The sequence below is a fragment of the Chroicocephalus ridibundus genome, chromosome 14 (assembly GCF_963924245.1).
Source record: "Chroicocephalus ridibundus chromosome 14, bChrRid1.1, whole genome shotgun sequence".
NCBI classification, from domain to species: domain Eukaryota; kingdom Metazoa; phylum Chordata; class Aves; order Charadriiformes; family Laridae; genus Chroicocephalus; species Chroicocephalus ridibundus.
Window position 1 is genome coordinate 7871549 of NC_086297.1, and position 27133 is coordinate 7898681.

The 27133-nt window shown below is 47.9% G+C and overlaps 2 protein-coding genes across 2 annotated transcripts in view; one reads left to right on the top strand and one right to left on the bottom strand.

Annotated features, from left to right (window-relative positions):
* Positions 1–235: 235 nt before the first annotated feature.
* OTOP3 (otopetrin 3) lies at positions 236–6275 on the top strand. Its single transcript, XM_063352216.1, has 8 exons — positions 236–337; positions 687–1099; positions 1849–1985; positions 2742–2800; positions 3439–3557; positions 3908–4533; positions 4660–4839; positions 5612–6275. The coding sequence occupies exons 2-8, from the start codon at positions 709–711 to the stop codon at positions 5780–5782; spliced, it is 1683 nt and encodes a 560-aa protein (XP_063208286.1). The 5' UTR covers positions 236–337; positions 687–708; the 3' UTR covers positions 5783–6275.
* A 2439-nt stretch (positions 6276–8714) lies between these two features.
* The window catches only part of HID1 (HID1 domain containing), a 32175-nt gene continuing 13756 nt past the window's right edge, over positions 8715–27133 (bottom strand). Inside the window, exons 4-19 of the mRNA XM_063352135.1 lie at positions 26858–26971; positions 23898–24004; positions 22652–22768; positions 21680–21902; positions 21226–21282; positions 20989–21129; positions 20483–20573; positions 19650–19801; positions 18272–18350; positions 17474–17638; positions 16068–16295; positions 15444–15577; positions 12281–12361; positions 11805–11896; positions 11314–11472; positions 8715–10875 (exon numbers count right to left, since the gene is read on the bottom strand). Coding sequence (XP_063208205.1) covers positions 10812–10875; positions 11314–11472; positions 11805–11896; positions 12281–12361; positions 15444–15577; positions 16068–16295; positions 17474–17638; positions 18272–18350; positions 19650–19801; positions 20483–20573; positions 20989–21129; positions 21226–21282; positions 21680–21902; positions 22652–22768; positions 23898–24004; positions 26858–26971 — 2004 coding nt within the window. The 3' untranslated portion in view covers positions 8715–10811. The remainder of the gene's footprint in view (positions 10876–11313; positions 11473–11804; positions 11897–12280; positions 12362–15443; positions 15578–16067; positions 16296–17473; positions 17639–18271; positions 18351–19649; positions 19802–20482; positions 20574–20988; positions 21130–21225; positions 21283–21679; positions 21903–22651; positions 22769–23897; positions 24005–26857; positions 26972–27133) is intronic.

The following is a 27133-nucleotide window of genomic DNA, read 5'->3' on the forward strand; positions in this document are numbered from 1 at the left end:
ACCCACAAAAAAACCCCCAGGTGTTAACTCTGTCCCATTCTCAGCCCTCCTGGGTGGGAGGCTGCATCTTTTCCCAGCAGCTTAGATCAAAACTTACAGACTTTCTTTCATTCTCTCCAGCTCTACCACAATTTGTGCAATCATACGAGGAGGAGTGTGGTGGTAACTCTCACAGCCCCAAAACACAAGGAAGGGGGTGGACCCATCAACCAAAATCAAACAGCTCTTAATTTTAGAGCAGGTCTGAGCTTGCTCTCTATTTATACCTAATCTTTACAGCAACAAAGGGAAAGGAGGAAACCTGAATCCAAGGCTCTACGCAGAGGAGGTGTGAAAGGTGAGGATGGGAACAATTTGGTCACCTCTGGTCCCAACAGCTCCAAGTACTGGTGGGGCACGGCAGAGACATCAAATACCTGTTTTAATGCAGATGTCTCTGGACAGCCTTTGGCAGAACGACCTTTTCCCAGTGCCCCGCAATGACTATCCAACTGGGAAATTCAATACCCAACCTGGGCTAAACACCAATCTCTTTTCCCCTTCATCCAACTTCTAGAGAGGGAAGGGGAAGCTGCAAAGCAAGCAAGGGAGGCCACCACACAAGTGGCTTTTACAACAGAGCACCTCTCAGCATGCCCCGCCACCATCCTTTTTAGTTTTAACCTCCCCTTTGTTCAACGTGGCAGGTGACCCCCAGGCAGATGAGCCATGCCAGGCAACAAAGTCTCAAAGCAAAAGCCCTGCCATCACTGCAAGAGCAGGCCAGCCTCAGCCCCACCAGACACCTCCACGATCCACTATGAGAAGTTCTGGCTGTACCGTCACTGCTCTTCAGTGCAGCAGAGGGACAGGCAAGCTCAGAAAGCTGGGCAGCTCTTCTCAGGGCTGCTGGCCATGAATGTGGTGTTTCTGGGCAGCGCCTTCATCAGCAGTATGATTTTCAACCATGTGGCCATCACACTGGCAGACGTCTGGATCCTGCTTTCCATCCTCAAAGTCTTGTGCCTGTGCTGGATCATCTACTACCTGCTGGGCACCAGTCGGCAGCCGCACGCAGTGCTGTACCGGGATTCCCACGCTGGGCCAATCTGGATTCGGGGTGAGTTCTATTTTTATTTATTATCTCAAGCCTTTCCCCTTCTTCTCAGTGCTTGATAGAGAAGATAAGGAAGTCACTCCCCCACTATTAAAAGAGCTAGAAGCCACAGGAGACGTAGTTAGCTTGTGGTGCAAGGCTTGGGGAAGAGAAGGGCATAGTGGATGACGCCACAGAGAGGAACTAGAGCAGCCAGGAAAGTCTTGAACTTGGCTCCCCTTCAGCCTCCAATGCAACCTCACTCTGCAGTCCCTTCCTAAAGCTGAACCCAGGCATCTCCCAGCAAAGCACAGTGGGAGAGACGTAGGGAAGGTTTCAGGCATGGCCACTTTGCAAAGAGGAGAACCACCGTGTTTACCCTCCAAGGCGTCAGTGGCCCCATGCCACCCTTGTCCTTGTGTAACATCAGAGCAGTCCTGTTTCCAGGGGAAGATTCCTGGCCAGTGAGTCACATCCCAGTGACAACCAGGCTTTCCTGGGAGATTTCCCATCAGTAGTTAACCCACTTTGTGAAATTAAAGCTCTCCAAGCAACCCTGCCTCTGGTCTATTACGGAGTTTCTAATTAGCACATGGTCTTCAGGAATCAGGCTCCCCTTTGTCCCCCTCTCTCAAAATCGTGAGACTTTTAAATGGAAAGGCCTCCAGCTCCACCCAAATCCAAGCAGCATAAGGTCTCCAGTCCCCAGCGAGCCTCAGATGCTCCACAGACACGTCTTTGTTTATTTACTGCTGCTTTTGCTGTTTGCCCAGGGTCAGTGCTGCTGTTCGCCAGTTTCAGCATCCTCCTGAACGTGTTTCAGATCGGCTACAGCGCAATTCTCATCCAGTGCAAATCCAGGGTGGAAATTGTGTTCCCCAGCATTGAAATCTTTTTTATTTTGACCCAGGTACTGTACGTTACCCTCCAAAAGCTCGCTTGTTCTCTCTGTCCCATTCCTGGGAGCCCGAGGGGTGGGAGGAGTGGGGAGACTTGGAAAAGGCATTCTCATGTGCACAAGTGCACGAGGCATTCTCATGAGCATTAAAGTATCTCACACCATTTCAAATACCACCCATCCACACTCCTGATGTGCCAGACGGAGAGATGAAGTAGTAAGATTTACAAAGAAGTCCCTCTAGCAATACCTGACGTACTGTAGGGTCCAGAAGAGTTTGTTCTGAAGCATCAAAGTAGGGAGAGAGGAGGGGAAATTTCAGGTTTTGTCAGTGCGATGTTTGGCGAGACGTCTCTCTCTCTATTTGCTAATGCAGCCCCCCAACAAAATCCTTTGCAGACAAGTGTCCCACACCGTTTGCAACTTGTTACTCTGATACCAACTCTCTTCTTTCCAGACCCAAAGGTGTATTTGAAAAGTAAACTAGCTCCCATCTTAACAGCAAACACCCATGTTTATACAAGACAGAGAAAAGCAGATCTCCTAGACCTGCATTAGGTGCAGGCACACACATGCTGCAGTCACCTAAGGGTGCCAGGACATGCCCAACACTGACACGCAGGTACACACATACCCCTGTACCACACACAGAGGCAGGTTTGCTCCCACTTGGACACATGCCTTCTCGCCTGCCTATCCATTTCCACCGCGCGTGCGGCAGGCTGCCAGCTGCACCCTGCTCATGTCCTTATTGTGATCGATTTGCAGGCTTTTTTTCTGTGGCATCACTCTAAGGATTGCATTCAAGTCCAGCACAACTTCACCAGGTACAAAAAGGGGAAAAACTGCCTTCTACTTCTCTAAAGAAACTTCCTTTCTGTCTACAATCTCCCTTATTCCTGCTAGAGCTGTCTTCAGCTGATCTTAGCAGACTCTCCATATTGTGCATCACACAAGAACCAGGCTATGACTTGACCAGACCCATCCTCCTTCCATTGACCTGAGCTCACCAGCTCCCTTCGGTTTTCACTTGTGCCTTGGACTGCTGCAAAGCTTGTTGCTTCCTCCTAACCCCAAACACCTTCCTGCTGCATGGCTCAGGGATCAATTCAGGGACTAGGGGATGAGGGTGGGCGGCCTCCCCATTCCTATCACTGGGAGATGTCTCAGCCTTTCCTCCCCAAACTGCGCCCAGACTTAGGCCAGTTTCACCAGCAAGCCTGGCATTGTCTGCCCTGCTCCTTTGCAAATGCCCAAACGGGAGTGTATTCAGCTGTATTCAGGTGTGCAAAATCACGCACCAACGCCCACACGCAGAACAGGCACAAATGCACTGTGTTTGCACCCATCTGCGCATGAGTAAGCAAGAAAAAGGGAAGCACCACATGGCCGGTGGACACACAGCCAGGTCACAAACATTCTCCACCAGGCAACATACTGTAGAACTGCCTTTCTCTTCTCCCAGGTGTGGGCTGATGTTGACCATAGCCACTAACCTCCTCCTCTGGCTCTTGGCCGTGACCAACGACACCATTCACGTGGAGATCGAGTCTCAGCTGCGTGAGGTGGAGCAGCGATTTGAAGGCAAGGCTCCTTTTTCACATCCCTATTTGTGTTAGGCTGCCATAGATGACTTCTAGGGAGAGACAGAGGGGGCTTCGCTGTGAAGGAAGGGATGTCTCTCTCATCCAGCACCTATGGTGTTGACCAGAAGCAGCACTATGTATTTGGGAAAAAGACACTTGCTAAACTCTGTTATTCTAAATCCTCGCAGCCTTGAGGACCAAGTGGTAATCACTTAACTTCCTACTGATCACTGTTTCTGAGATACACAGAGACAGATGTTGTGTCTGCACACAAGGAACTCCCAAAGATAGCCATGAAATCCAGGCCATGTCCCTCTTAATTGTTGCCTTCCTCTTCTCATGCTCCAGGCAATGAGACTGCCTCGTGCACGTGCCCAAACACAACCATCTGCAAAGTCTTCCAGAAGGGCTACATCCTGCTCTACCCCTTCAACACCGAGTACTGCCTCGTCTGCTGCTCCGTGCTGTACGTCATGTGGAAGAACGTGGGGAGACGCATCAGTGACCACCATGTCCCTCACATCAAGCCCAGGTTCAGGCTCCAGGGGGTGGTCTTTGGGCCACTGCTGGGCACCATTGCTGTAATCATCGGGATCTGTGTCTTTATGATGTACCAGATCCAGGCCACCAGCTCAGTCCCCAGCCGCCAGGCCTTCGTGATCTATTATTCCTACTACATTGTGCTTTTGCCCCTGATGAGTGTGGGCGCAGTGACTGGAACAATCATCCATGCCTTAGAAAAAAAGGAGCTGGACACGCTGAAGAACCCAACCCGCAGCCTGGACGTGATCCTGTTGATGGGGGCAGCCCTTGGCCAAATCGGCATGTCCTACTTCTCTATTGTTGCCATTGTGGCCACTGACCCCAGGGACCTGTTGAACAGTCTCATCCTGTCCCATTCTGTCCTCCTCATCTTTCAGAGCATCACCCAAAATGTCTTCATCATTGATGGGCTTCACCGACAGCCCTTTGTAGCAGCGAGTGAGGCCACACACGCAGAACATGCTAAGGACCAAGCAGCGGCTTCAGAGCTACCTGGTGAGGAGGAAACCACAACAAGCAGCAACCAGGAGCACACACAGATGCCTCCTGACAAAGAGGAAGAAATGAAAGAAGGGCAGAATCATGAAGCCTATGATCAGAGAGGAGTGAACATGCTGGAGCTGGGACAGGAGATGCGGAAAGTTTCTCTGTCCTATATCCATAGTTACTCTCACCTGAGCTGGAAGAGAAGAGCATTAAGGGAGATCTCATTCTTCTTGGTTTTGTGCAATATCATAGTAAGTATTACTCTCTTTTCTACACCACAGCTTGGCTAAGCCATCGTGACCTGTGATACAGACATGCTCTCCTTGTCTTTTTCTTTGGATGCTATTCCAGACGAGACACCTTTACCTACCATGTTTCAAACTACTGGTGAGACAAATCAAGACTGTTTTTGCTGTTAATACTCCACTTCCATAATTAGGTCTTCATAAGGTCTTTTTTTTTTTTTTTTTTTTTTTTTTTAACTTAAGAGTCAAATATGGCTAGGTCTCCTGGGTGCAGGAAGGAGACAGCTAATAAATCCTTCCATGACAAAATTTTAGCCTCTGAAAAAATTATCAAACTCATTATGGGTGTTTCATGAGATAGGTGGAGAAACATGAGGCAGCAGCAGTGAGTCTTTGTAAGCATGAGTCTCCAGGATTGAAACTCACCCAGTAAAGTACACTGTGCTCTGGGATCTTGAATCAACATGGATCTTTGATGCAGCCTTAATCCAGTGAAGACAAATTGGCCAAGGAAACAGTGAAATCCTGTAGAAAGATGAAGCTGCCTGGGGCAGAATGAGCCTATCATTAGGTTACCAGGAATTCAACAGGATTTGACTTACAGCAAGGAGTCAGCAGCATAACTAGGGGATTTTCCTTCTCTTCCCTGGCAGGGAGACTCCTCTGATACTCCTGAAATATTCCTACAATCACTTGAGCCAGTGCTAAGATTAGAGTGCAGGTAGGAGACAGTTTGTCATCCTCTGACTTCTGTTCTTTTTCTTTTACACCTCTTTAGCTCTGGGTCATGCCCACATTCGGGGCTCACCCTGTCTTCGAGAATGGACTGGAAAAGTCATTTTATGGCTACTCTACCTGGTTTGCGATTGTGAACTTTGGCCTCCCCCTGGGTGTGTTCTACCGAATGCACTCCGTCGGGGGGCTCCTGGAGGTCTACATCACAGCCTGAACCAAGCTGACTCCCCACCCCAGAGGCTGGGGCGAAACCATGATGCTGAACAAAGATGCAGTAAGCAGCAGATATGCACGTGGAAGCTTTTAAGCTTTTTCCTTCCAGATTCTGCTTTGACTTCTCCTTGCACAACACCTCCCCGAGTTTCAGAAGAAAAGGAGGTTGATTTATATTATCATTTTTTCTCCATAGAGAATAGACTCAAAGCCCACAAACAAACTGTCTTACTGCTCTAAGGAAGGATGCTGGTACTTTTCAGTAGTCTGCCAGTGGATGCTCTATGGTAGTAAGTGGGACTTTACCAGCTCCTATTGAAATCCCCCAGATGAAAGAATGCAAGAGCAGCCTTCAACAGAAGCAACAGAGACTAACCTACACTCCACAGAACTTCAAAAATCCACAGACAAGGACCACCAGCCCCACCACCGCTCACCAACCCACCCTCCTGCAGCACAGAAGAGACATCAGTACCAGCCACAGTAGAAGCACATAAACCCACAGTCATTCAGAAACAAACCAAACATACGCCTTTTGTATCATTTTCAGAAGGGTGATCATGCTGGTAGCTGCTGTAATGGTCAGAACAGGGGCTGTTTCCATTTGTTCCCGGTGCTGACATCTGGCACACCTACTCACACGAGTCCCGTAGGACCCAGCCCCACTGAAGTGCCAAACTCTTGCAGCTCTCAGTACTGAAGAGCAGGATGGGCCTTCAGACCTGCACCGGTTCAGTATACCTTTTCCCATTATTGAAAACAGAAGCTATAGCGTTACCTTGCCTTACTGAGAATAAATGCTATTTCTCCTTACAGGCACTCACAGAGCCTCAAGTGAGAAGCACTAGAGAAATACCATGGCTGGTCTTCACTTGATGCTCCTTGTGCATGGCGTTATCACCAGCGTGTACTAGCAAAGGTCCACCCTTGCGTGCAGAGCTAGGTCACAAAAAGAGCTACTGACAAATACTACAGTGAATCCCTCCCTACCCCAACACTTTGATCCTCACTGCTGCTTTGCACATCCACAAACATTTCACAAGGTGCGCTGCGCGTAAGGGAATAGTTGCACAGCGTGGTGCCTGATCAAAGACCCATTCGTACTTGTTCCATAGGAGACGCTTGCTTTGAAAGCACATGAGAGAGCACGGGGCTTGTGACTATGGGTCCCAAATACAAAGCCTGATGAATGGAAATAAAGAGAGATTGAATTTTCACGTGTATCTTGTGAAATTTCTGGGTTTGCTCTGCACTCACCAAAGACCAGATTCAAAACCAACTGCCATTGACATACACCACTCTTGGGTTCAGAGGTTATATGAGGTTTAAGGGCGAGCCTTGTTATACAATCATTCCATTTGTTGCTATCAAAATCTTTCATGACTCTTAACCAAGGCCAAAGTAGCACGGTACAAAAGACACAGTAAAAAAACCCCTATATTATTGCTTCTGTTCCTCTATAAATCAATCCCAGAAGCAGTGTGGGAAGAAGCCTATTTATGGGGCTTTTTGGTGATCCCATAGAAAAAACAAACTCTCTCAAGACAGTAACACTGCCGAGAGCTAGAAACTCCTGACCACGCACATCCCACTCTAAGGATTCAGCATTCAGGCAATGATAGCACCTTTCTGTGAAACTAAGTGAGAATGACTGCACAAGCATGAACTTTACCCAATAAGTGTTTTTACTTAGGCCTGTGTCAACAGAAATACGTCATGAGAAATAACAGCTGGATAAATTAGGCTCCAATAAAGTTAATTATTATTCTCATTTCACAGTTTGTCCCAAGGGATCTACAGGAAATACATGCCAAGGTCTGGCCCTTTTAAATGATGAACAGGATCTCAAATCTTCTTCCTAGTTACTGACAGCCTGGGTACATGCAATGATGTACTTCGTGGGCAAATCCATGACCTGGATTTTATCTGCGATATAATAGATAAACACGGTTTAAGTAACTCAGATTCCACAGAGCAGGTGACTTTGGAGGTCTCCCACTGAACTATAAATACTAAGTCACATGGATACTACACACAAGTATGGACCGAAAGCAAAGTCAGCTTGTGATTTCTTGCTGGTAAACAGGATGGACTACCCGAATACATGATTGTATTCGGCACAAACAGGAATGAAGCCCACCCCCTCCAACTCTTACACAAAGCCACCATAAATCAGGTACGTGGTGAAGGCCCTCTATGTCCTTTTCTAAAAACACCCAGTTCTAACACTGCAGACAACGGTTAAGAAATCCCACAACCAGCAACAATAAAAGCACTCTTCCGGGCCAAAGAGAAACATGGGGTCCAAAGTTTCAACCCTTTCACTTCAGAGGGATCTAGTTCTACGTGACTCAAGCTCTGGACTGATTTGCATCTACCCCCAGGAGGGATAAAACCATGAATACAGTTTGCATGAAATTAAAACTGCCTTCAGGCCCTTCACAAGGCTGACAGCGGGTCTGGGGACAGCACTCCGAAAGCCTAGTGAGAAGCGAGGTAGCCGTGACTCCTGAATCCAACACAGCCACCACATGTCAGTGGCCCACCTGCTCCTTTGTCATCTGCCATCCGTGAATGACTTCCAGAGCTCTCCCAGGGCCAGGGTGCCTGTTTTATGGGTCTCAACTACACAAAGGTGTTAGTACATGATTCACAAAGTCAAGAGACTTGATCCTGTTTGATCTAGGTCCTCTTCTGTACCCTTTGAGGCAGTTACCTTGGATGGTGCCTCATGATGTAAGCACAGAAATGGCCAAAACCACAAAATTCAGCCTTGATTTCCAGAGTTCAATCTTCATTTCTGATTACAAAAAAAATCCACACACTGCAGAGGAAGCCAGCACACGGTCTCCTAGTAGCACAGATCACTCCAGCACAAGATAAACAAGATTATAAACCTCTCTGGGGAAAAAAAAAATAAGCAACCAACTGCGTGTTTCAGATAATCTTTATCTTTCTCTCTGTAAGTAAGCAAATAGTTTACAGTGCAAGTTGATTTCCACAGAACAAGGATCAGACTCCAAACACCAAGAAACAAACAAAAATTTTCCAGAGAAATTCACAAAGAAACAAAGCAGAAAAGAGAGGATGGAAGAGATCATGAGAACCAGCAGATCCATGGGAGGGAAGAGGCAAGCGCATGGGACGCAGGATGCCCCATTCCAGCTGTGAGGTGCAAGTGCCATACAATCAAAGGCTGGCCCCACCAAATCACATTCTTATATACGAGAGAGATTCCAGGTAAAAGAGACCTCACCCTGTTTACATCCGAACAGAGATGGGGTCAGGATGGCAGTAGTGATAGATGGCAAAGTGGGTTGGAGATGGAGGGTGGGTGGGGGAATAAATCTCTCTTTATTTCACATATTTCTTATCCTTCAGAAAACCCCTTAGGCTTTATCTCAGCTTTGAGCTGGCCTGGGACTCCAGTCCCCTTTCAGCACCCAAAGGAGGAAATTACCTGACTACAAGCCAGCAATAGACTAGCACAGCACTCTCTCTAGGAGAAGATGGTCATGTCGCTATTGCTTTAGCTTCAAAACTTCGGCACGGGTTACAGACACAGAAGAGTGTGCCATACATGTCCCCTTACTTTAACGTGCGAGACCAGTTTCCATGGAGTGATTTCACTGGTTCTAAACTGTAGCAAACAGCTCATGGCCAGTGATCTTCCTGAGAGTCTGAACACCAGAGCACCAAGGACTACGCTTTGGTGGAGAGGGAAAGGTCTTAGTTCGTGACAGGACCCCTCACATTTCATTGTCCAAAGACCACGCAGGTCTAAAATAGCAGCCCCTCCCAGCAGAGCATAAAATCCGACTCAAACCCCAGGATGTCTCCACCTGCCAATGCGCAACCCCCAAGCCAGCAACAGCAGGTCTCCCACCAATTCTAATTCCAGCTTCCCAGCTTGCTTGGGACCCAATACATTCAAGATCTGATAACTCTGCCACTAGCAAAATGCCCTGAAGAATCGAACTTTGCCTCAGAACACTCTGCTCCCCAGTGACATGGAGATGCTTTTCCTCCTACAACTTCCAAATTCCTCCTACAACTTCCCTGAGTGCCTTCCTCAATCCCCTGCCTTAGGCAGTAGTGTGCAAAAGACCCTTCCACTCCCTGCACTGCATCAGCCTGCCAGGCACAGATGGAACGATATGGTCCCTTTCAAACCCAGGTGACACTGTCCTTGCAGCCAACAGAAGACTAAGGGAGTTTAACAGTCACATCTCTTCTCCTTGCTCTCACTGAGCCAGTCCCTTCCTCCCTGTGTGCCCACATGGATTAAGCAGGGCTTTCCAAAGTAACACACGCTCATTGCAACAGCCCACCATGAAGGTCAGGCTGCTGGGCCTGGAAGCCAAGGAAAAACTTATCATGCCACACCAAAGCACCAGCTACTACAAAACTTCTTAAGCAGCTTTCCAGTAAAGGAGAAGGGAGATTTGTAACTGCGACACAGAGTTTTCCTTCAGCAACTTTCCTTTCATTTGGATGTGAAAGACTTCCCTACCAATATGCAACTGAGACACCAGGGAGACACCTGCAGCCAGAAGGGATGCCCCGGAAACTTTATGGAGCCACATGAAAGCAACTGGTTTCCAAACCCCATCTTGTGCAGGAATAGCAGCTTCTCCCTTGCACCCAATGTACAGCTAGTCTTTTTCAATTAAACACCGACTCTGACCAGGGCAAGGACAGGGTCAGATTGGTTTCCAAACCACAACCAGGAGCAAAAGAGGAACAGAAGAGCTAAGAACAGTCTGATTTCTAGTGCAACCACAACAATGGACAATCCCTTAGACATCTTTCACTCAAGTTTCATGGTGAAGGGTGAGGGAAGAGAAGTGAGCTGAGGGGAGGGATGTCCAAGCAGGTCCCAATTAAAGCTTTAAATGACAGGGAGGTAAATGAAGTGATTGTCCTTTTGGTCTCTCAGCTGGATATGAAACGCAGGAATAGCTGTGATGAAGCAGCACACAGCAGTCCTTAGATCCAGTGTGTTTCTCTTAGTAGAGGTAAGTGCTCTCTTAGACCCGCTGAATTTCAAACAGCTTCACATCTGTGTCATACCAGATAGGGGGATCCACATTCCTGGGAGAGAAAGACAAGATCCACTTTACTCCCTGTGGCCAGGTACATGGAATTCAAATTTCAGAGCCAAGATTACAGGAGACGGCTATACGGAATGCCTTCAACTTTGCAAAAGAGAAAATCACTGGCTGAGAGACAATGGGCCTTAAAGGGATGACAATATCTACAATGCCCCACAAAACCAGAGCTTTGCGTGAAATCTCTGCACCATCCCCTCTAAGCAGCAGCAGGGAACAGAAAAGCTGGCAGTTCCCAAACAAGCAGCACTCCCAGAACAACTCCCTTCATGTCTCCTGCTCAACGTCTCTTCCAAGGGAACACCACCTTTCTTTCCTGTAAATATGAGACAATCCAGAGCTGGCAGAGTGCATGCAATTCTCTTTACAGGCCCCAGAAAGTTTGGAAAAGAAAAAGTCAGACTGCACCCAGCTGGTTTACCTCAAATAAATAACTCCCCACATGTAGGTCCGGAACCACATGGCAGTGCCCGAGTTAGCCTGGTACTTGCGAATGAGGATGGGGTGAGGGACAGGTAGCAGCCCCACCAGTGTGCCATGCTGCAAGAACTTGAGGATCTCAGATTCATCAGTGAGACCCCTGCAAAGAGACAGATCAGGAACATCCTTAGCATGTCCCATAGATGCCCCCAAAACAGCAGCACAAAGTTTCAGCCTGAACAAACAGAGTCAGTGACCGTGGCCATGAAGAACACACACTCTCTCCTCTGAAACTGAAAAAAAGAGTTAAAAAGGGATCAGACAAACAAGAAGCTTGGCAAACAAAATAATATCTCCTCTGCTGAGACTGTAACGCTTTCAATTATACTTTACAAGGTTTCCCCTAGATGCCCTCCAAATTCATAAAACTCTGCCAACCTCACAGAGCTCTTTACACACTGCACAGCCCTTTCTCTTCAAAAATGTACTTACTTGTCAATGCAGATCTTCTCCACCTGAGGGACCAGCACCTGTAAGAGCCGCATGATTGTCTGCAGGGGAAGCTTTGACTTCCAAGACATCACCTGTAAATATGAAAGCCCGCAGGGAAATTAGTGCACTGCATTAGTAGTTTTCTACAGTTATCTCCATTATCTCTACAGCAAATGATGTTTACAAAACCCACGATGGCAGTGGATGAACTGAGTGCATAACAGCAGTACAATAAAGCCTGGAGCGCTAGAATTATGAGCCACTCAATGAAACTAGCCCAATATTTAAAACAGGTAAAACAAAATACTTCTTTGCAGATGGTAGTTACTACTGGAGGTTTGATCACACGTCAAAGACATTCCCCATGGGGAAATTCTGCTCTGAAGGAGTCTCTGCTTTGGGGTGGGGGGTAAGGAAAGCATTTCTGACACAACTCTTTTCCTCATTATTTATTTCCTCAGTCCAGATTTCCTTACCCAGTCAGGAGTTGGGGTCCACTGTCCACTGGAGGATGCACTAGAGAGACGCCTTCGATCTCGTCGGGGATGTGATGCTTCCTATCAATAAACATTATTTAAAAAAAAAAAAAAACAACAAAACTAATCAAAAAGCAAATCACTAGAGCAAGAAATAGAACCCATTTTCTGCTGACTTTCCCCTAGCTGGTAAAAAACGTCTCAGCCTGTCCCTACCAGACCTTCATTCATTGAAACTGCTTTGACCCAGTGAGGGGCAATATTTGATGGTGTTAAGTTGTAGGACCCTGTGGCAAGGTCACAAGTCCAGTCACTGCTGCTGACATTCTGTTGGAACAATTCACGGTGGGAGAGTTAAAACGGGACTAACGAAAGACTGTTCAGGCATGTTTCTTTAGCACAGAGACTAAACAGCTAAAGGCCACAGCTTTTCAGAACTCTGTCTACTGAGTATCTCTGCGATTTTTGGTGACCATCCTGGACTATCTTAAACAGCATTTTTCCGAGGGTGGGCTGCGAGCAGCTCCTACCTAAACAATCCCTGCCTCTTAAGGAACAATACACTCATACCCCCAGATACAAACACCAACACTAGTCACTTTTTGGAAAGCTCTGATCAGAAGTCCAAGACCAAATTCTCTCACTATTTTTCTCGCCATCACTCTCTTTTAAATTCTCTTATACTGAGGACATTACTGTCACCCTAGCTTTAGAAGTCTGCCAAGGAAAGCTCAAAATATTCACGGTGGTAAGGAAATAACTCTTTAAAATCACTATTAATGTCTGCACAAGGTAAAAATGGAAAGGCTTTTTCCCTTTTGTAATGCACCCTGACCATTCATTTCTACAACCTAGAGCTGACTTTTCTACAAAACAAATGAGAACAGCGCTTCCTTCCAACAGCCATCCTGCACCTCCACATGCATGGACTCATTCACACACCACCTTTGCAACCAGCAGGCCTGGGACAGAGCTGTGCTGCAATCCACTGGACGCTGACAGTGCCGTACCAGTCCCTTTCTGACTGGGGAACAGCTCGAGCCAGCTGCTGGACACAGAGATCTCATGATGCATGATTATGTTTCATGGGCTGCTGGAAGATGAAAACCTTTCTTCTGCAAGTTCTAAGCAAAGATCTCTCTTGGCAACAGAATTAATTGTGTGCTTAATACATCCTGCTGACCATGGGCCTTCATCTGGTACCAGGGAAGGCCAGGAAGGATAAGCAGAACCGGTCCCAAGATATTTGGGAATTCTGTTCATTCCAATTTATTCAAAGCCTAAACAGCAATATTATTTTGCAATGTTTGCAGCTACATTCTTATCATTCAGCCTGTTCAGCTTCAGTAAAGTGTCCTCCTCAAGCTTCTAAAAATAACATTCATAAAAACATAAAAAAACCCTAATTTCCTTCAGATGACCCCACCTTCTTCCTCTTTCCTCCTCATTCTCCCACAGCCCTTCCTCCCTCACAGCTGCCATCCAAATGCTGGCAGCCAGCTGACACATTTAGGAGAGGTAAGATGGAATTACACCGAAATATGAAGGCCATTGAACATTTCACGAGACACTTTTGAAATGGTTATGACTGATAAGAGGAGAATATTACAACAGATAAAGGAAGGAAATTAAATCAGTCATAAGGGTGGGTATCCTAAAACGTATCCAGTACCTCTTAATTCATTTATCTTAAGTCAGTAGGTTGGAGCACAGAAAGACGACAACGTTCAGACAGTCTGAAACACCACAATCCCTGGAGACAGGTGTGTGCTACCTGAAGCGCCATGCGATAGCAGTCACAATTCTCCCCACAGCATATCCCACACCCACTGCTTTACTGCCCTTCACCTCCTGTCTGCTTTTTGGCCCCCACCCACAAACATTCTGACATGCAAATAGCATTGCTGAAGCCAGGTGGGGCAGCTAATGGGGAACCATCTGTCTGAGACCAAAGGCCCACAGGCTCAAACACGTACGCGGAACAAGCAGAGAGGGTCAGGACATAAGGGTAGAGTATGGGAGTCCTCAGCCTGCTCCACTAGATTGCGATGCCTTTGCAAGCATCCCCCGTTTGCACCCCGATTCTGCAGTACTGTCTCAGCCAAAAGCATGTCAAGAGCAAAACAGACCGAAAGATTCTTGTAGCACCACTACGGTCTATAGCAGCCCGTGCTAAAACACATCACCTCATCCCAGCTCATCGCCTCCTGCCCAGTTTGCTCCACACCTGGCAAGAGCTGATGTGTCAATTTGGCCATTCCAGAGAAAAGTAAGAGGGGAAAAAAAAAAAAAAAGCTGTGAATGCTATGCCTTTCACCTCAGCGCAGCCATGCCTCCCCGTGCGAGTGGAGGCGGTGTTCTCACTGCAATGAAATGGCTCTGTGATCAGTAAATGCTCAGGCAGAGCGTGAAGCAGCGCTAGGTGTACAAATGCAGCCTTGCTGAAGGAAGAAAGGGTGTGCAGGACAGCCCTCGTAATACACTTCCTACAAGACAGCCTGGAGGTTTTTGATACTGGCCAGGAAAGGACATGGACTGAGTTAGAGAGCAATAAAAGACTGCTGCTCCACTGAATTTGGAAGACGGCTGGTTTATAACTTGATGGGGAAAACTAGCAAATGCCAGAAGGCTGACGTTGCCACCAGAGCCTAGGAGGCCAGCGCAGCCTTGATTCACAGACTGCAAAGCCTCTGTATCATCTGCATGGCCAATCAGCCACCACTTTGAGGGCAGCATCTCAGCCAGGCCCTCATGGGAACACATTTTTCACAATACCAGCTTATCCAGAAGATTCTGGTAGAGTTCTCCATCCCAGAAAGGAAGGAGAGGAAAAAGAAGCAGCAGTTAGAACCTAGTTAAAAGCTTCTGGATCAGGAATACGTCCCTTTGCAATTACGCACTTGCTGCTCTATCAGTTGCTTTCAAGGTGGAGAAAGCTCACTCCTCTAGTGTCCTAGCTCTTGTGTCACTAGGACAAACATGAAACACCCAAGATGATGCAACAGTACCATGGTGTTTTCCAGCACTGCGCGCGTGTGCATATTGCCTCTAATATGATGTCTTTCTTCAGAGGGCCAACCAGACCTCTCCTAAAGTCCCCAGTTTTATTTCATACCACTCCAAGCCCTACACCTTCCCTATCCACCAGAATGTCTGGCCTTACCCCGCTCCAGGGCTCCCCATCACTCACAGCTGAGGGCAGGTTACCCTCTGGGGGAGGCTGTGAAGACTCTGGCTCCAGCGAACGCATGGTCCCATCCTCTGATACCTGTGACTTCTCTGTGAGCTTGTCAATTCCTGTGTTTAAAAGGGAAAATGCTCAGAAACACAAGTGAATTAAATACGCTTAAAAGCAGGGGGTTCTTCTCTGCCCTACCATGCACAGACCCTACGCATCTGCCAGCATATGAAATGTTCTCCTTTCCCCAGAAGAAGCAAGATCTAGCCTTGATCTCATCACCCCAGAGGAGGGAGTTTGTCTCTAGGAAAACGCTCCCTCATGTAAGAGGAACACAAGTTCACATGGGTATAATTAAACTGAGCCAAGAGGTCAAGATTAGGACAAATGGCCACGTGGACACTAAGTCTGAGAGGAGAGAAACTAAAGGCAGTTTACTTTAACTTGTTTGTCATCAGCTTGGGCAAACTGATCTGAAACTGAGACAGAGAGGCAGCAAGTTATTCACAGATGTAAACTCTTAATCTCTCCCACACCCAGTGAAAGGGTGAGCCCACACCATATCTCGCAGAGAAAACAAACCTCTCTCCTGTTAAAACTAAAGCTGACCTGGAGTAGCCACCAAACTTGTCTTCAGCGTCCCTGGTTCAGCAGGGGCAGCAGGACGTGATCCTTCCATGGAGACCCCATCCTGGGAGTTGGTGCGAGAAATAGGCTCGGGAGTTTTCTTCTTGCGCTGCAGACCTTTCTGGATGGACTGTGAGTCCGTGGGTAAGTTGGCCAGCTGGTGAAATACATTCCGCTTGCGGATAACAGCATAGACCAAATTTGAGTTCCCTGGGAATCACAGCAACAAAATGAGCAGAAAAGGAAGACTTAAAGAGCTCTACCAATACAGCACAGCTCACTGGGTACATGAAGCACGATTGTGGAGACGCCGCAAGCTCAGAGAGCCATGCTTCCACCCACAAAGGCAATGGCACAAGGAAGAAAGAGCAGAGCTCAATATTCTCTTATCCACAGGAAATTCAGTGAAATCCTTCCTAGTCTGGAAGGCTAACAAGAAATAGCTTCAAAACTGACATTCAAACAACTGAGGAAAAGGAGAGTTTAAACCACATATTAGCACCTATTTTGGAGGAAAAGACTGTTATCCAAGATTCCACCACCTTCAAAAGAGCTCACAAAACAAATCGGGGCATTCCATTTGAGGAGAAACAGACTTGAAATAGGAAAGCCAAAAGGCCAGAATTCTTACTGTCTGCAAGGTGGCAGAGAACAGAATGAAACCATCCCCTAAAATAAAACACAAAATCACAGCCACAAAGGCTGTTTTAGGACCTGGCAATCACCACTTGCAAGATTTCCATTAGGGAAGCAGAATGGCCAGTCTTGATTTGCAGTTTTAAAGCAAAACATTAAATTTTGAGCAGGGAGAAATAGGAGCCCCTAGCAGGTTAAGGGACCTCAGTCTATTATTCCCTTGAGATAAAAGACTCACACTTTTAAGAGGGAAAGGATAAGGCATTTCTTAGACAGGCAGCAAGTGCTAGAACTTGGGGCTGTTTGGTCTTCAGCTCCAGAGGCCTGACAGAGTAGAACTGAGAGGCATTTTTAACTGTTTAAGGAGATGGAAGTTCTTCTGTGCCCTCACCTACATTGTTGAGCAACGTGGGCAGTTTCACAGCAGCATCCAGCCAGTCACAACTTCAGTGTTACATGCTCACTTTCCCTTCTCCTTCCCCTCTGCCTACTTCATCTTCTGGTCTGCAGGAGGCTTATGTTATGCTGATAATTAGCTGCCATCTTATTTTGCTCTAACCCAGCCTGTCTGGGTCAGGACCCAACACTGATTACCTACTAACCCAACTTCTCAACCCTAGGCAAGTCTCCATGTAGTAGTTTCTACACTTCTCCCCTTCTGTCATCTGTTTGGCCTTTCTCTGAACTTCCATCTCACGTTCTCTTGGACCAAACTAGTGCAAACCCACTAAATACAGCAGTCAGTCTCTTACCATCAAACTGGTACTGAATAATGTTGTTGAAAACTTCCAGCAAGAAGAAAACAAGATGGTGGTTCTGGACAGCGGAGAACAGGAACCAAGTGGTGGAAAAAGCCTCCAGGAGATGCAGTAACTTGTTAGCAGCCACCATGGAGAGAGACTTCAGGTATGGAGACACTGTGGAAGGCAAACAAATGAAAGCTGGAGAAAGAACCAAGGTGTATTTATTCACATAAATACACCACTAAAAATATTGCTCTTACTACCCTGCACATCTGGGAAAGCCTCATGGAATAGCTGAGCCCAACAGGGTTCCACAGAAACGCTTTCAAAAATAAGAAGTTAAACAGAGATATTGCCTAGTAAAAGCGGGCACTTTGCTTTTAGAGGGTCTTGTGTAGTTTTACACTAGTAACATCATCTCTGGTGTGCCTCCTGAAAAGCTTATACAACTGGAGCCACCTGGACACTCACTAAGCCCAAGGGAAGCCACTGCCATCACAGAGAGGTGGCACCCCCTGCTGGAGAGCGACAGCACTGCCACCACCCTCACCAGGCCTTCTGGCAAACGCCCTTCTGCCACCCCAGAGAGGCTCCAGGGACTCTGCTGTCCCACCTGAGCCCAGGCAGTAACCCTGCAGGCAGGTCTGACCGCCTCCAGCACGGATTGGAAGGGATCAGTTTCCAGCAGCAGCCGCTGACACCGGTCGATGTTAAGAGGCACAGGTAGGAGCTCAGGGAGAGGGGAGCGAGAGCAGCCAGAGCTGTCTCCTCTACGGGTTGTGGTTTCCCACCGCACACAGCGCTTACCGTTCACGACGATGGTGAGCAGGCAGTCAAAGAGAGGCTGCAGCCGCTGATGCCCGCTGGTTATGATCTTGTGAAAGACCTATGGTAAAGAAGGAATTCTTGAGCAAGGCAGTACCTCACTGAAAGCACCCTCTCAACCAAAACCAGTGCCACCCCCACACTAATCGCTTCCTGACACCATTCCTTCCTAGGCAGGGCCCTGCACACTCCACAATTACACAGGTGGGGAAGGCTGCTCTCACTGCAGACCTGCGCTCCAGGAGTACAAGCTTTCATTTACAAGGAATCCTTTAGGGATGTGATTAGGGCTCTACAACACTGCAAACAGAAACTGACTGTGAGCTGTTCCAAAATGCACAGGCAGCCTGAAACAAAAATAAACCACCAGGAAGTAAGAAACACCTTCACCTCCAATGGATTTTGACTCTAAGCCCTAATGATAGCTGCTTGAAATGCCACAGAACTAATCATTTCACATTTGATTTCAGTGCAAACTTCTAACTCAAATGTTTGTCCTATTTTTCTTAACTATACCCTTAGATATGGAAAGATTCAACTGCCTCACAACCAGTCCAGTCACTCCCAGTCTTGGCCTTCCCACCTCTAGCTGGCACGCCTGTAGAGAAGACCTACAGTATAATGAAAATGCACAGATGATCTAAGATTAATGGAAGGTAACAGCAAAATACTAGCGTCAAGAACAGTTCTGGTGGGCACATTTCTTCCTACTCCTTCTAATAGGAATCTCCTTTTGGAGGTTTATCAGAAGCTGCTGAGAGATTCTTCTCTGGCAAACAAGCACTAACATGACAGCAGGGTGCCACCCGAGTCTGGTACTGAAAAACACACAGCTGTCTGTGGGCACTATTGCGGCCCGCAGCACTACAGACCAAAAGATGAATGAAATCTTGCAGCAACCCAAAGCTGTAGGGTTGAGCTTCATACCACTGGTGTTCCCATTCTGACAGACGTGTTCCACACAACTCCGGTTACCTGGGACAGAGCCAGCAATGCAGTCAGATTTCCTGCCTTCTCCACCTGCAATCAAGTCTGCTAGAGACCACACACCAATCCCACTCATGCCAGTCCCAGAGTCCTTTAGACACCAGTCCAGCACCATCCGGGATCCTGTTCTTTTGGATCATCTCACGCAGACAGAATTGCGGCTCATGCATACACACACCGCCGGACACCTCAGGTCAAGAGTGTGCAGAGATCCCACCAGTGCTTGGATGTATCCCACACACTTTCTAGCTACTCAGTGGGCTGGCAATCTAGGAAGGATGAGTATATTGAAGGAGGAAGGAGGGCAATTATTTGTGGAGGTATGAAACAGGAGTTAAGAGGGACAGAAAAGAATTGCTGGAGCTATACTCACTATGATGAGCAGATCTGCATGTGTCCCTGTGAAGACAGGGATGTCCATAGGCACTCGTACGGAATACGGCTTGTTCAGTCGAACCCCAAAGTTACGCTCCCCACTGAGAAGCAGGAGGATAAAAACCCCAATGTGCATCAAGCCCACTCGTGCTGCAGGAAAAAAAAAAAAAAAAAAACCACACAAAACAAAACAAAAAAACCACCACACATCACAGTGAGGCCAGTGGACTCCTAAAGACAGAAGGGCAGTGAGGAGAGAGGAGAAACACTATGGGACTGAAAGAAAAACTGCACAAACCAGACCATTCTGATAAGGGATATCCCACATAGAGCTCCCTCCATTGCCAGTGCCAGTGTCCTTCCCAAGCATGTCTATGGGGACAGTACAATGTGAAGTCTTGGACAGATCGTGCTTTTCTTCATTACGTTCTCGATGTAAACCCATCGCCATAGTAGGAAAGATCTGACTACTACTTTCCACTACCCAGTGATGGAGTCATGCCTGATTTACACCCAAGGCAAAAGCAGATTGTTCATTTCTCCCTCTTCATGGGATCAGGGACAGTTTTTGACATAAGGACTCAAAATGAGTTAACACATGCTAAGGATCTCCCTTCCCTGTGTTGTAGTATAGACCATGTCCTGCTTCTAGTTTGTGACAAACATTAACACCCAGCTAAATGAACCGTTTTACTCCATGCCTGCAGAAGGCTAGGAACACACACTCGCGATGCTATCGCACGTCAGTGGTAGGCAGGAAGCATCTTAAAAAACATTCTAGCTCAACTGTCAAGCACAAATCATCCCAAATATTGAAAATAACCAACTTACACTGGTCTGCTCTGGCATCATTGAGAAAATACAAGATTGGGACAAGGATGTCCAGAACATCGCTGCTCTTCAGCACAAAGAAGAGGAATTTCTAGAAGAAAGGGGAGGATTTCAGACAATCACAAACATATTTGGTTTTCTGCACCATCTGCAGGACTCAGGCCAGGTAGCCTCAAGCTAATTAAGTCTCTCAAGAACGTCAGAAAGGCTGACGTATGCACCAGCGCTTCAACTCCAGTGTTATTTGTAGAGTTATTATAACATCTGCTCCTGCATTTACCTCAAGCGCTGACCTTCAGGAGCCGCAGCCTCTCTCACAAGCTCTCCTTGGAGTCAGACCCCCCCAGCCCACCCAGCAGAGAGTAGTGCTGCTGACCAGAGCACCACAAAGTCACTGCTAACTACCGGCCCACAGCCCTTCAACAGGCCTCAGCCCAGCCAGAGCCACACCAGGCTCTGGGCAACAGGCAAGGTGTGGCAAAGCTCAACAAGAAGCAGATCCACACCTTGTTGAAGTCACACAGTTTCCAGAAGAGGACAAGGAGTTCCTGATGGAATTGAATCTTCTTGGCAGAGTTTGGCAGGTAGGTCTGGACCAGCGGGTTTGATAACAAGCGGGCCACTCCTTTCAGGATGAACTGGAAATCCTGCCGACAGACCAGGAAAGAGACTGCAGTGGGCCCAGGGCTAATGCAATCAACGTGAAATCAGACCGGAAATAATTCAGGATAGGAGCACATTACCTCCTCTCGGTGTATTCTTGAGAGGTAATTCACGAACAGATTGTCTGGTCCGGGAGGCTGCGTTCAAAGACAAGGAGTGACATGCTTACTAGCAACAAGGTTTACTCAGGAAGTCAAGCGTAACCGCTGGCTCTGGGGACTAATGCCTCTCATTTCAGATTTACTCTCTGTAGGATCCAGTTTTAGGAGACAGAGCACCTCAGTGAAGAGTAAAGGGGCTTTTCGGCTTTTCACTTACACGCGCCTGACTCAAGTCAGTGACCAAAACCTAGTGGTTTGGTCATCTACAGCTGTTTAATGACCTACAAGAAAGAAGCCGGACTGGGCCAGAGATAGCAGACTGCAAGGAGAGGAGCGGTGATGAGCCCTACAGGTCAACATTCAATGCAAGCTGGTGTAAGAGGACCACAGGGAGTTCAGGAGAGTAGCAAATACAGATACCAGTGTCACTCACATCCACGTCATCCATGGCTGTGCCAGTGGTCGTGCCGTCCACGGTGGGACTTGAACTGGTGGAGCTGTCATAGTCCAAAGTGACAATCAGCACCTGGGCTGCCTCCTCCACCAGGGGCTCGCGGTAGTCGGAGAAAAGCAGGTGATTGTAAGGAATGCCATAACCCACTGGGTCGTAGGCACAAACGACATTCAGGAGCGAGGTGAAGAGTGGGAGCGCATGTCTGGGGAGGAGAAAATGTTCTCAGAAGGCAGAAGCAGAAGGTGCTGCCTTGCAGAGGGGCAGTCATCTCTTTCCCCAAAAGTCTGTGGTCATGACAAAACACTAGCATCTTCTCTAACCTATGACAGCAGCCCATGACTCAGCAGCCCAGAGACAAGAGCTGACACTCCAGCTCCCAGCTGGTCTCCTAGACTACAGCTGAGAGGGAAGGGGAGGTGAAAAAGGCCGTGTGGCCTCACAGAGGAATCCTGCGCAGCAGTGTGAAAAAGGGGACAGGACCCCAAAGCTCTCTAGACTCTGGAAAGACAAAACTGTCTGCCTTCAGCCAGGACTGTGCTCCCCCAGATGAGGGAGCTGAAAGTCCCACGGAAGACAATGTCACTAGAGGGCAGCACTCACCCGCCACCAACACCACAAACCACCCACTGCAGCGCCACGCCACAATCCCCACCAGGGAACAGGGTCTACAGCAGAGAACAGGATCTGCCACTTCCCACAGGACAGGTTTCAGTCCTGCATCAAACTCCAGTGGGCACCACACTCAGTCTCTCCTTTTGCTACTGAGGAACAATTCTCACCAAGCACAGATGCTAATGGGGCGTACGTAAGACAGGGACAAAGAAAAAGGACAATGGCTGGTAGATGTGGGAGGTAGCAAGTCCTATGGTCCCCCATTACCAACGTACTCCATAGAAGAGATCTGAAAGTATTTCTCCCCCTGGCACCCCGTCCACGACCTTTCACCCTCACCTGTTCTCCGTAGAGCAGAAGAACTGCACCCAGGGGTTGGTGTTGCTGCTGTCTGAGGAGGGAGGCAGATACATGGCCTCAGAGAAACAGGTCAGCAGCAGCTTAAGCAGCTCTGTCCTGAAAGAAGGGAAGAAGAAGCCAAGGCCTGAAGCCATTCAGGAGTAGGGACTGGGTGCAAAAGGCACAATCACTTGCTACAACAACACATAAGGAAGGCTCAAGTCCCATCTAGAAAGTCCTCCCCACAGAGAGCTAAGCCCATTTCATTTCACAGAATCACAGAATCTTCATGGTTGGAAAGGACCCTTAAGATCATCGAGTCCAACCAAACAACCTACAACCTCTGCCACTAGAGCATGCCCTGAAGTGCCAAATCTAGACGTTTCTTAAACACCTCTAGGGATGGTGACTCAACCACCTCCCTGGGCAGGCTGTTCCAGTGCCTGACCACTCTTTCAGTAAAGTAATTCCTCCTAATATCTAACCTAAACCTCCCCTACCGCAACTTCAGACCATTACCTTTGGCCCTGTCATTATTTACTTGGGAGAAGAGGCCAACACCCACCTCTCTACACCCTCCTTTCAGGTAGTTGTAGAGGGGCAATGAGGTCTCCCCTCAGTCTCCTCTTCTCCAACCTAAACATGCCCAGCTCCCTCAGCCTCTCCTCATATGACCTGGTCTCCAGACCCCTCACCAGCCTGGTAGCTCTCCTCTGGACACGCTCCAGCACTTCAATGTCCCTCTTGTACAGAGGGGCCCAGAACTGAACACAGTACTCCAGGTGAGGCCTCACCAGTGCCGAGTACAGAGGGACGATCACTTCCCTGCTCCTGCTGGCCACGCTATTCCTGATACAAGCCAGAATGCTGTTGGCCTTCTTGGCCACCTGGGCACACTGCATAAGCAATATTGCTGTCACTGGCACGAAGTTCAGCAGAATTGCTGCCTTATGCAAAAGAAGTACAGTGCAGAGCTCCTAGGCATTTTCAAAGCAGCAATGTTTTGCCAGTTCCTGTGGCAGACACTCCAACTCCCATACCATACTACAAAAAGCTATTCAAAAGGTCAGCTGTTTGTTTTGGGTTTTTTTCCCCTGTGTTGCCAGTCCCGTTAGCTCAGAAAGGAGCAAGCAGAAAGCGCCTTGGGAATCACAGATACCCAAGAAGGCAAAGAGAGCCCATCTCCCACAGATCCCCTTCTCCTGAGCCCAGTTTCTTTCCATTCTGCTTTTGCAGACCCTCTTACCTATTCAAGTCATGGATGTAGTTAGGCTGTGGAGAATGAGCAAAGCCCACTCCTGCCTCCCAGATGTACTCACAGCTGTCAATGGAGTGGATATCTTCTGCTGTGTCCTGTGGGGACAAATAAGAGGTTGGACCACAGAAAGCAAGAGCAAGAGTTGACAGCACTAGTGGTATCCAAGGCAGTTCAGCCGCTCTTTCTAGCAATAGCGAAGAAACCAGCAAAGCATCCAAACACTCAGACTGTACATATCCCCACTCAAGGAGCACTCCTGACAGAGGGCTTCTCATCTTCAACAGGTACTGAGCACCATGCAGAATGAGGGCCTTCCTCTAGCATGCTAAGGAGCGACGCTAGCCACCTGCACTGGGAAGGGTCACCCAATGCCAAAATACAGAGAGAACGTTCTCATTACTGAATGCATCACCATCTCCTCCTTTCCTCCACATCTCACGAAACACAGCCCAGCTCAGGGCTTTTCCTTTGCAGATCAAGAGCACCACACAGGGGTTCAGTCCCGTTCAACACCTTAACCCTATCACAGAACACGTCATGTTTATTTTACCCACATAATGGTGACATGCAATGGCTACACTTGAAAGGCAGGAGAAGTGGCAAATTAACCCTCATTTATAATAAAAGCAGATATGGCTGTGCCTTGCTTTTCAGAGGGTAAAGCAAGAAGCAAATATGTTATTTCTCGTAGTGAGAACCCTCCCAGTCCCTTGACAGCTGCTGGCATGACTCCCAAACTCTTGCTTTGAAACCTTAGGAGATGAAACGCAGCAATTTGCCTGTCTTTGTCGTGGTTGTTCAGGTCAGGGTTGAAGCAGCTTTGCTGAGACAAGCAGCCATTGAAAATCACCTGCCGACCCTTCATATATGACCAGGAGCAAGGGCCCAGAGGAATATGTTTGCATCAAGTGCACTTGGCACACTTTGGCTGTCTCTTTTCTGGGGTTTAATTAAGCAAATTCTACCACCTGCCTTTTTTTTCCCCCTCTCAGTGCTTGGGGAAAGCAGATCAGAGGACTGTTTCTAATTGGTCTGGATTCCAATTGCATTACCTCCCTCCCTCCCACAAAGGCACTGATCTCAGGACAGCATGGTTTGAGGGCAACCAAGATGCACTTATCACCCCAACCACGACTCCCACAAAACCATCATGCTGACAGCAACTACTGCTGACACGGAAGCAACTGCAGCTTCCTTCACAGTCTGGGCTTTTCCTGCCTTGCTACTCACTTCCTACAGATAGGCCAGAGCTCACCTGCTGCCAGGTTTCTCACCAAGCTCCTCAGAACAACACTTGCTGAGACTGGAGTGCCCAAGGCCTCCCTCCACAATCAAATCTTAAACATCTGCTACCAGGCACAGGCTTCATGCAAAGAAATGCAATTACATCCACAGACCTGCTTCTACTGTGTGTGACTAAGCAGGAACACTAGGAGGAGACAGCATGTTATTAGCCATCATTATGGCTAGTAATGCAACATTATAGCAGTTGCCCAGGCCTAAAAAAGCAGGTGCTGATGTCTTCAAAGAGCTCAGCATTTGCAAATAAGTGATATGTGCATGACAGAGGGATCCCCAGTTTCTCGCCATAATTCCAGGGATGACTTCAGTAGGAGGTCAAACAGCAAAAGAGTATGGGTCGCTCCCGAGTGTCCTTTGCCCATTCCTTCCCAGCTCCTGCTCTTCCTCTTTACTCAATTCTGCTTCAGCAACTATCCACCACCATCTGTATCTCCGGGGCCATATGTTGTTCTGCCATGAGCATGAGGTGGTTGTACCCATCTCTGCTCTTAACCTGCAAGACCCAAGAGTGCAGATCAGACCAGATTCAGAGAGGGAAGACAGCTAGGCAAAGACTGCAGAGGCTGCAGGCAGCAGACAGACAGCTAACAGCAAGGAACATGAAGCACTCATGATCCCATCATCTAATTCAGCTTGCCCAGAGTCCTGGAAAGCCAGGCTGACTGCTGCCACAGGTGTGGTGGGGAAGGCTCTCCCAGGAAAAAATGTCACTCCCACTTGTGCAATCCATCCCAAGTGATAGCACAAGACAAGTCCATCTCTTTCAGCCACACTCCCACTTAACACATATTCATGTAGCTTTGATCCAGCCTTACCCCCTCATCTGCAGGTGACAGATTTTTAACTCTGTTTCTACTACCTAGAAGCTTCAAGCAAGCACTTTAGCACTCAGGTTTGTCAGGGAATTTTGCAGTCATGAAATACACTATGGTTCGGCATGTTTCTTTTTAGTCTACTTCGTAGCTATACCAAAAAGGAGAGCTGCCCACTTTTGTTTATAGACTGGACCTACAAAAAACACCACAGTCATTGGTGGGGAGAGAGTAAGAGAGAGGGAGGGAGGGAGACGCACCAGAATCTGTCCTTAGCACACCTGGTAGGAGAGCCCTGCCTAGGGAACTCCTCTGAAGTAAAGACAGTCACCATAAGCGTCAGAACACATTTGTCTTTGCTGTAATGATAGAAAGAGGGAGAGGAGGTGGAAAGACACAACAGAGACTATCTACTCATTCCAATCACAGCACCTGTGATCAGGCAAACTGCTGCTTCCTGACCCAGACTGCACCAAATTGCCAGTGAAACGGAGAAGGTGCTAAAGGTCTCTCCTCCACTGGCAACAACAGAAGAGCGGATGTTTGCCAGCATAACGACATTTTCCTGAGGGGTGAGTTGTACGTAGTGCGGGGGTAAGTGCCAGCCACTCCAACTGAGACTCACCCAGCTGTCTCAGAACATCTGTTTTAGAAGGTACAAACACCACAGAGTGAACCCAAAATGTTGATCAATGTTAGCCACTGTGAGTTCAAGCTCAGGGACTCCGTATTTTCCTGCCTGCAGGTTTGCAGGAAGCTGATGGGGTTTTCCAGGGTACACCCCACCATGCAGCTAATCTACCTCTATGCAGATAATCTCATGATTCAACTTACCACCGTGCTCCTCCGGTGGCTCTGCACAGTGAAATCGGGACAGAAGAGCAGATCTGCGACAGCAAGGAGCAATGACTCAGCCAGTGGCCGGGCATTTTCATCATCTTCATCTCCCTAAAGTGAGAAACATCGAAGAATATTGTTAGCCTAGGGTTAGCAAAGAGCACACAGTAACACTAGTATAACACAGCAAGAGAAGATACACTCCTCTAGAACACGCAGGGAAGCAAGAAGTTACAAAGGAACAAGAGGGAGAAACACACAAAACCCATCCAG

What these genes read in the sequence shown, in the direction of transcription:
- OTOP3 (XM_063352216.1), top strand. Translation starts at nt 709, where the DNA reads ATGCCAGGCAACAAAGTCTCAAAGCAAAAGCCCTGCCATCACTGCAAG. An exon ending in TCTTTTTTATTTTGACCCAG is followed by an intron (nt 1,986 to 2,741) that starts GTACTGTACGTT and finishes ATCGATTTGCAG; the next exon opens with GCTTTTTTTCTGTGGCATCA. An exon ending in GGTGGAGCAGCGATTTGAAG is followed by an intron (nt 3,558 to 3,907) that starts GCAAGGCTCCTT and finishes CTCATGCTCCAG; the next exon opens with GCAATGAGACTGCCTCGTGC.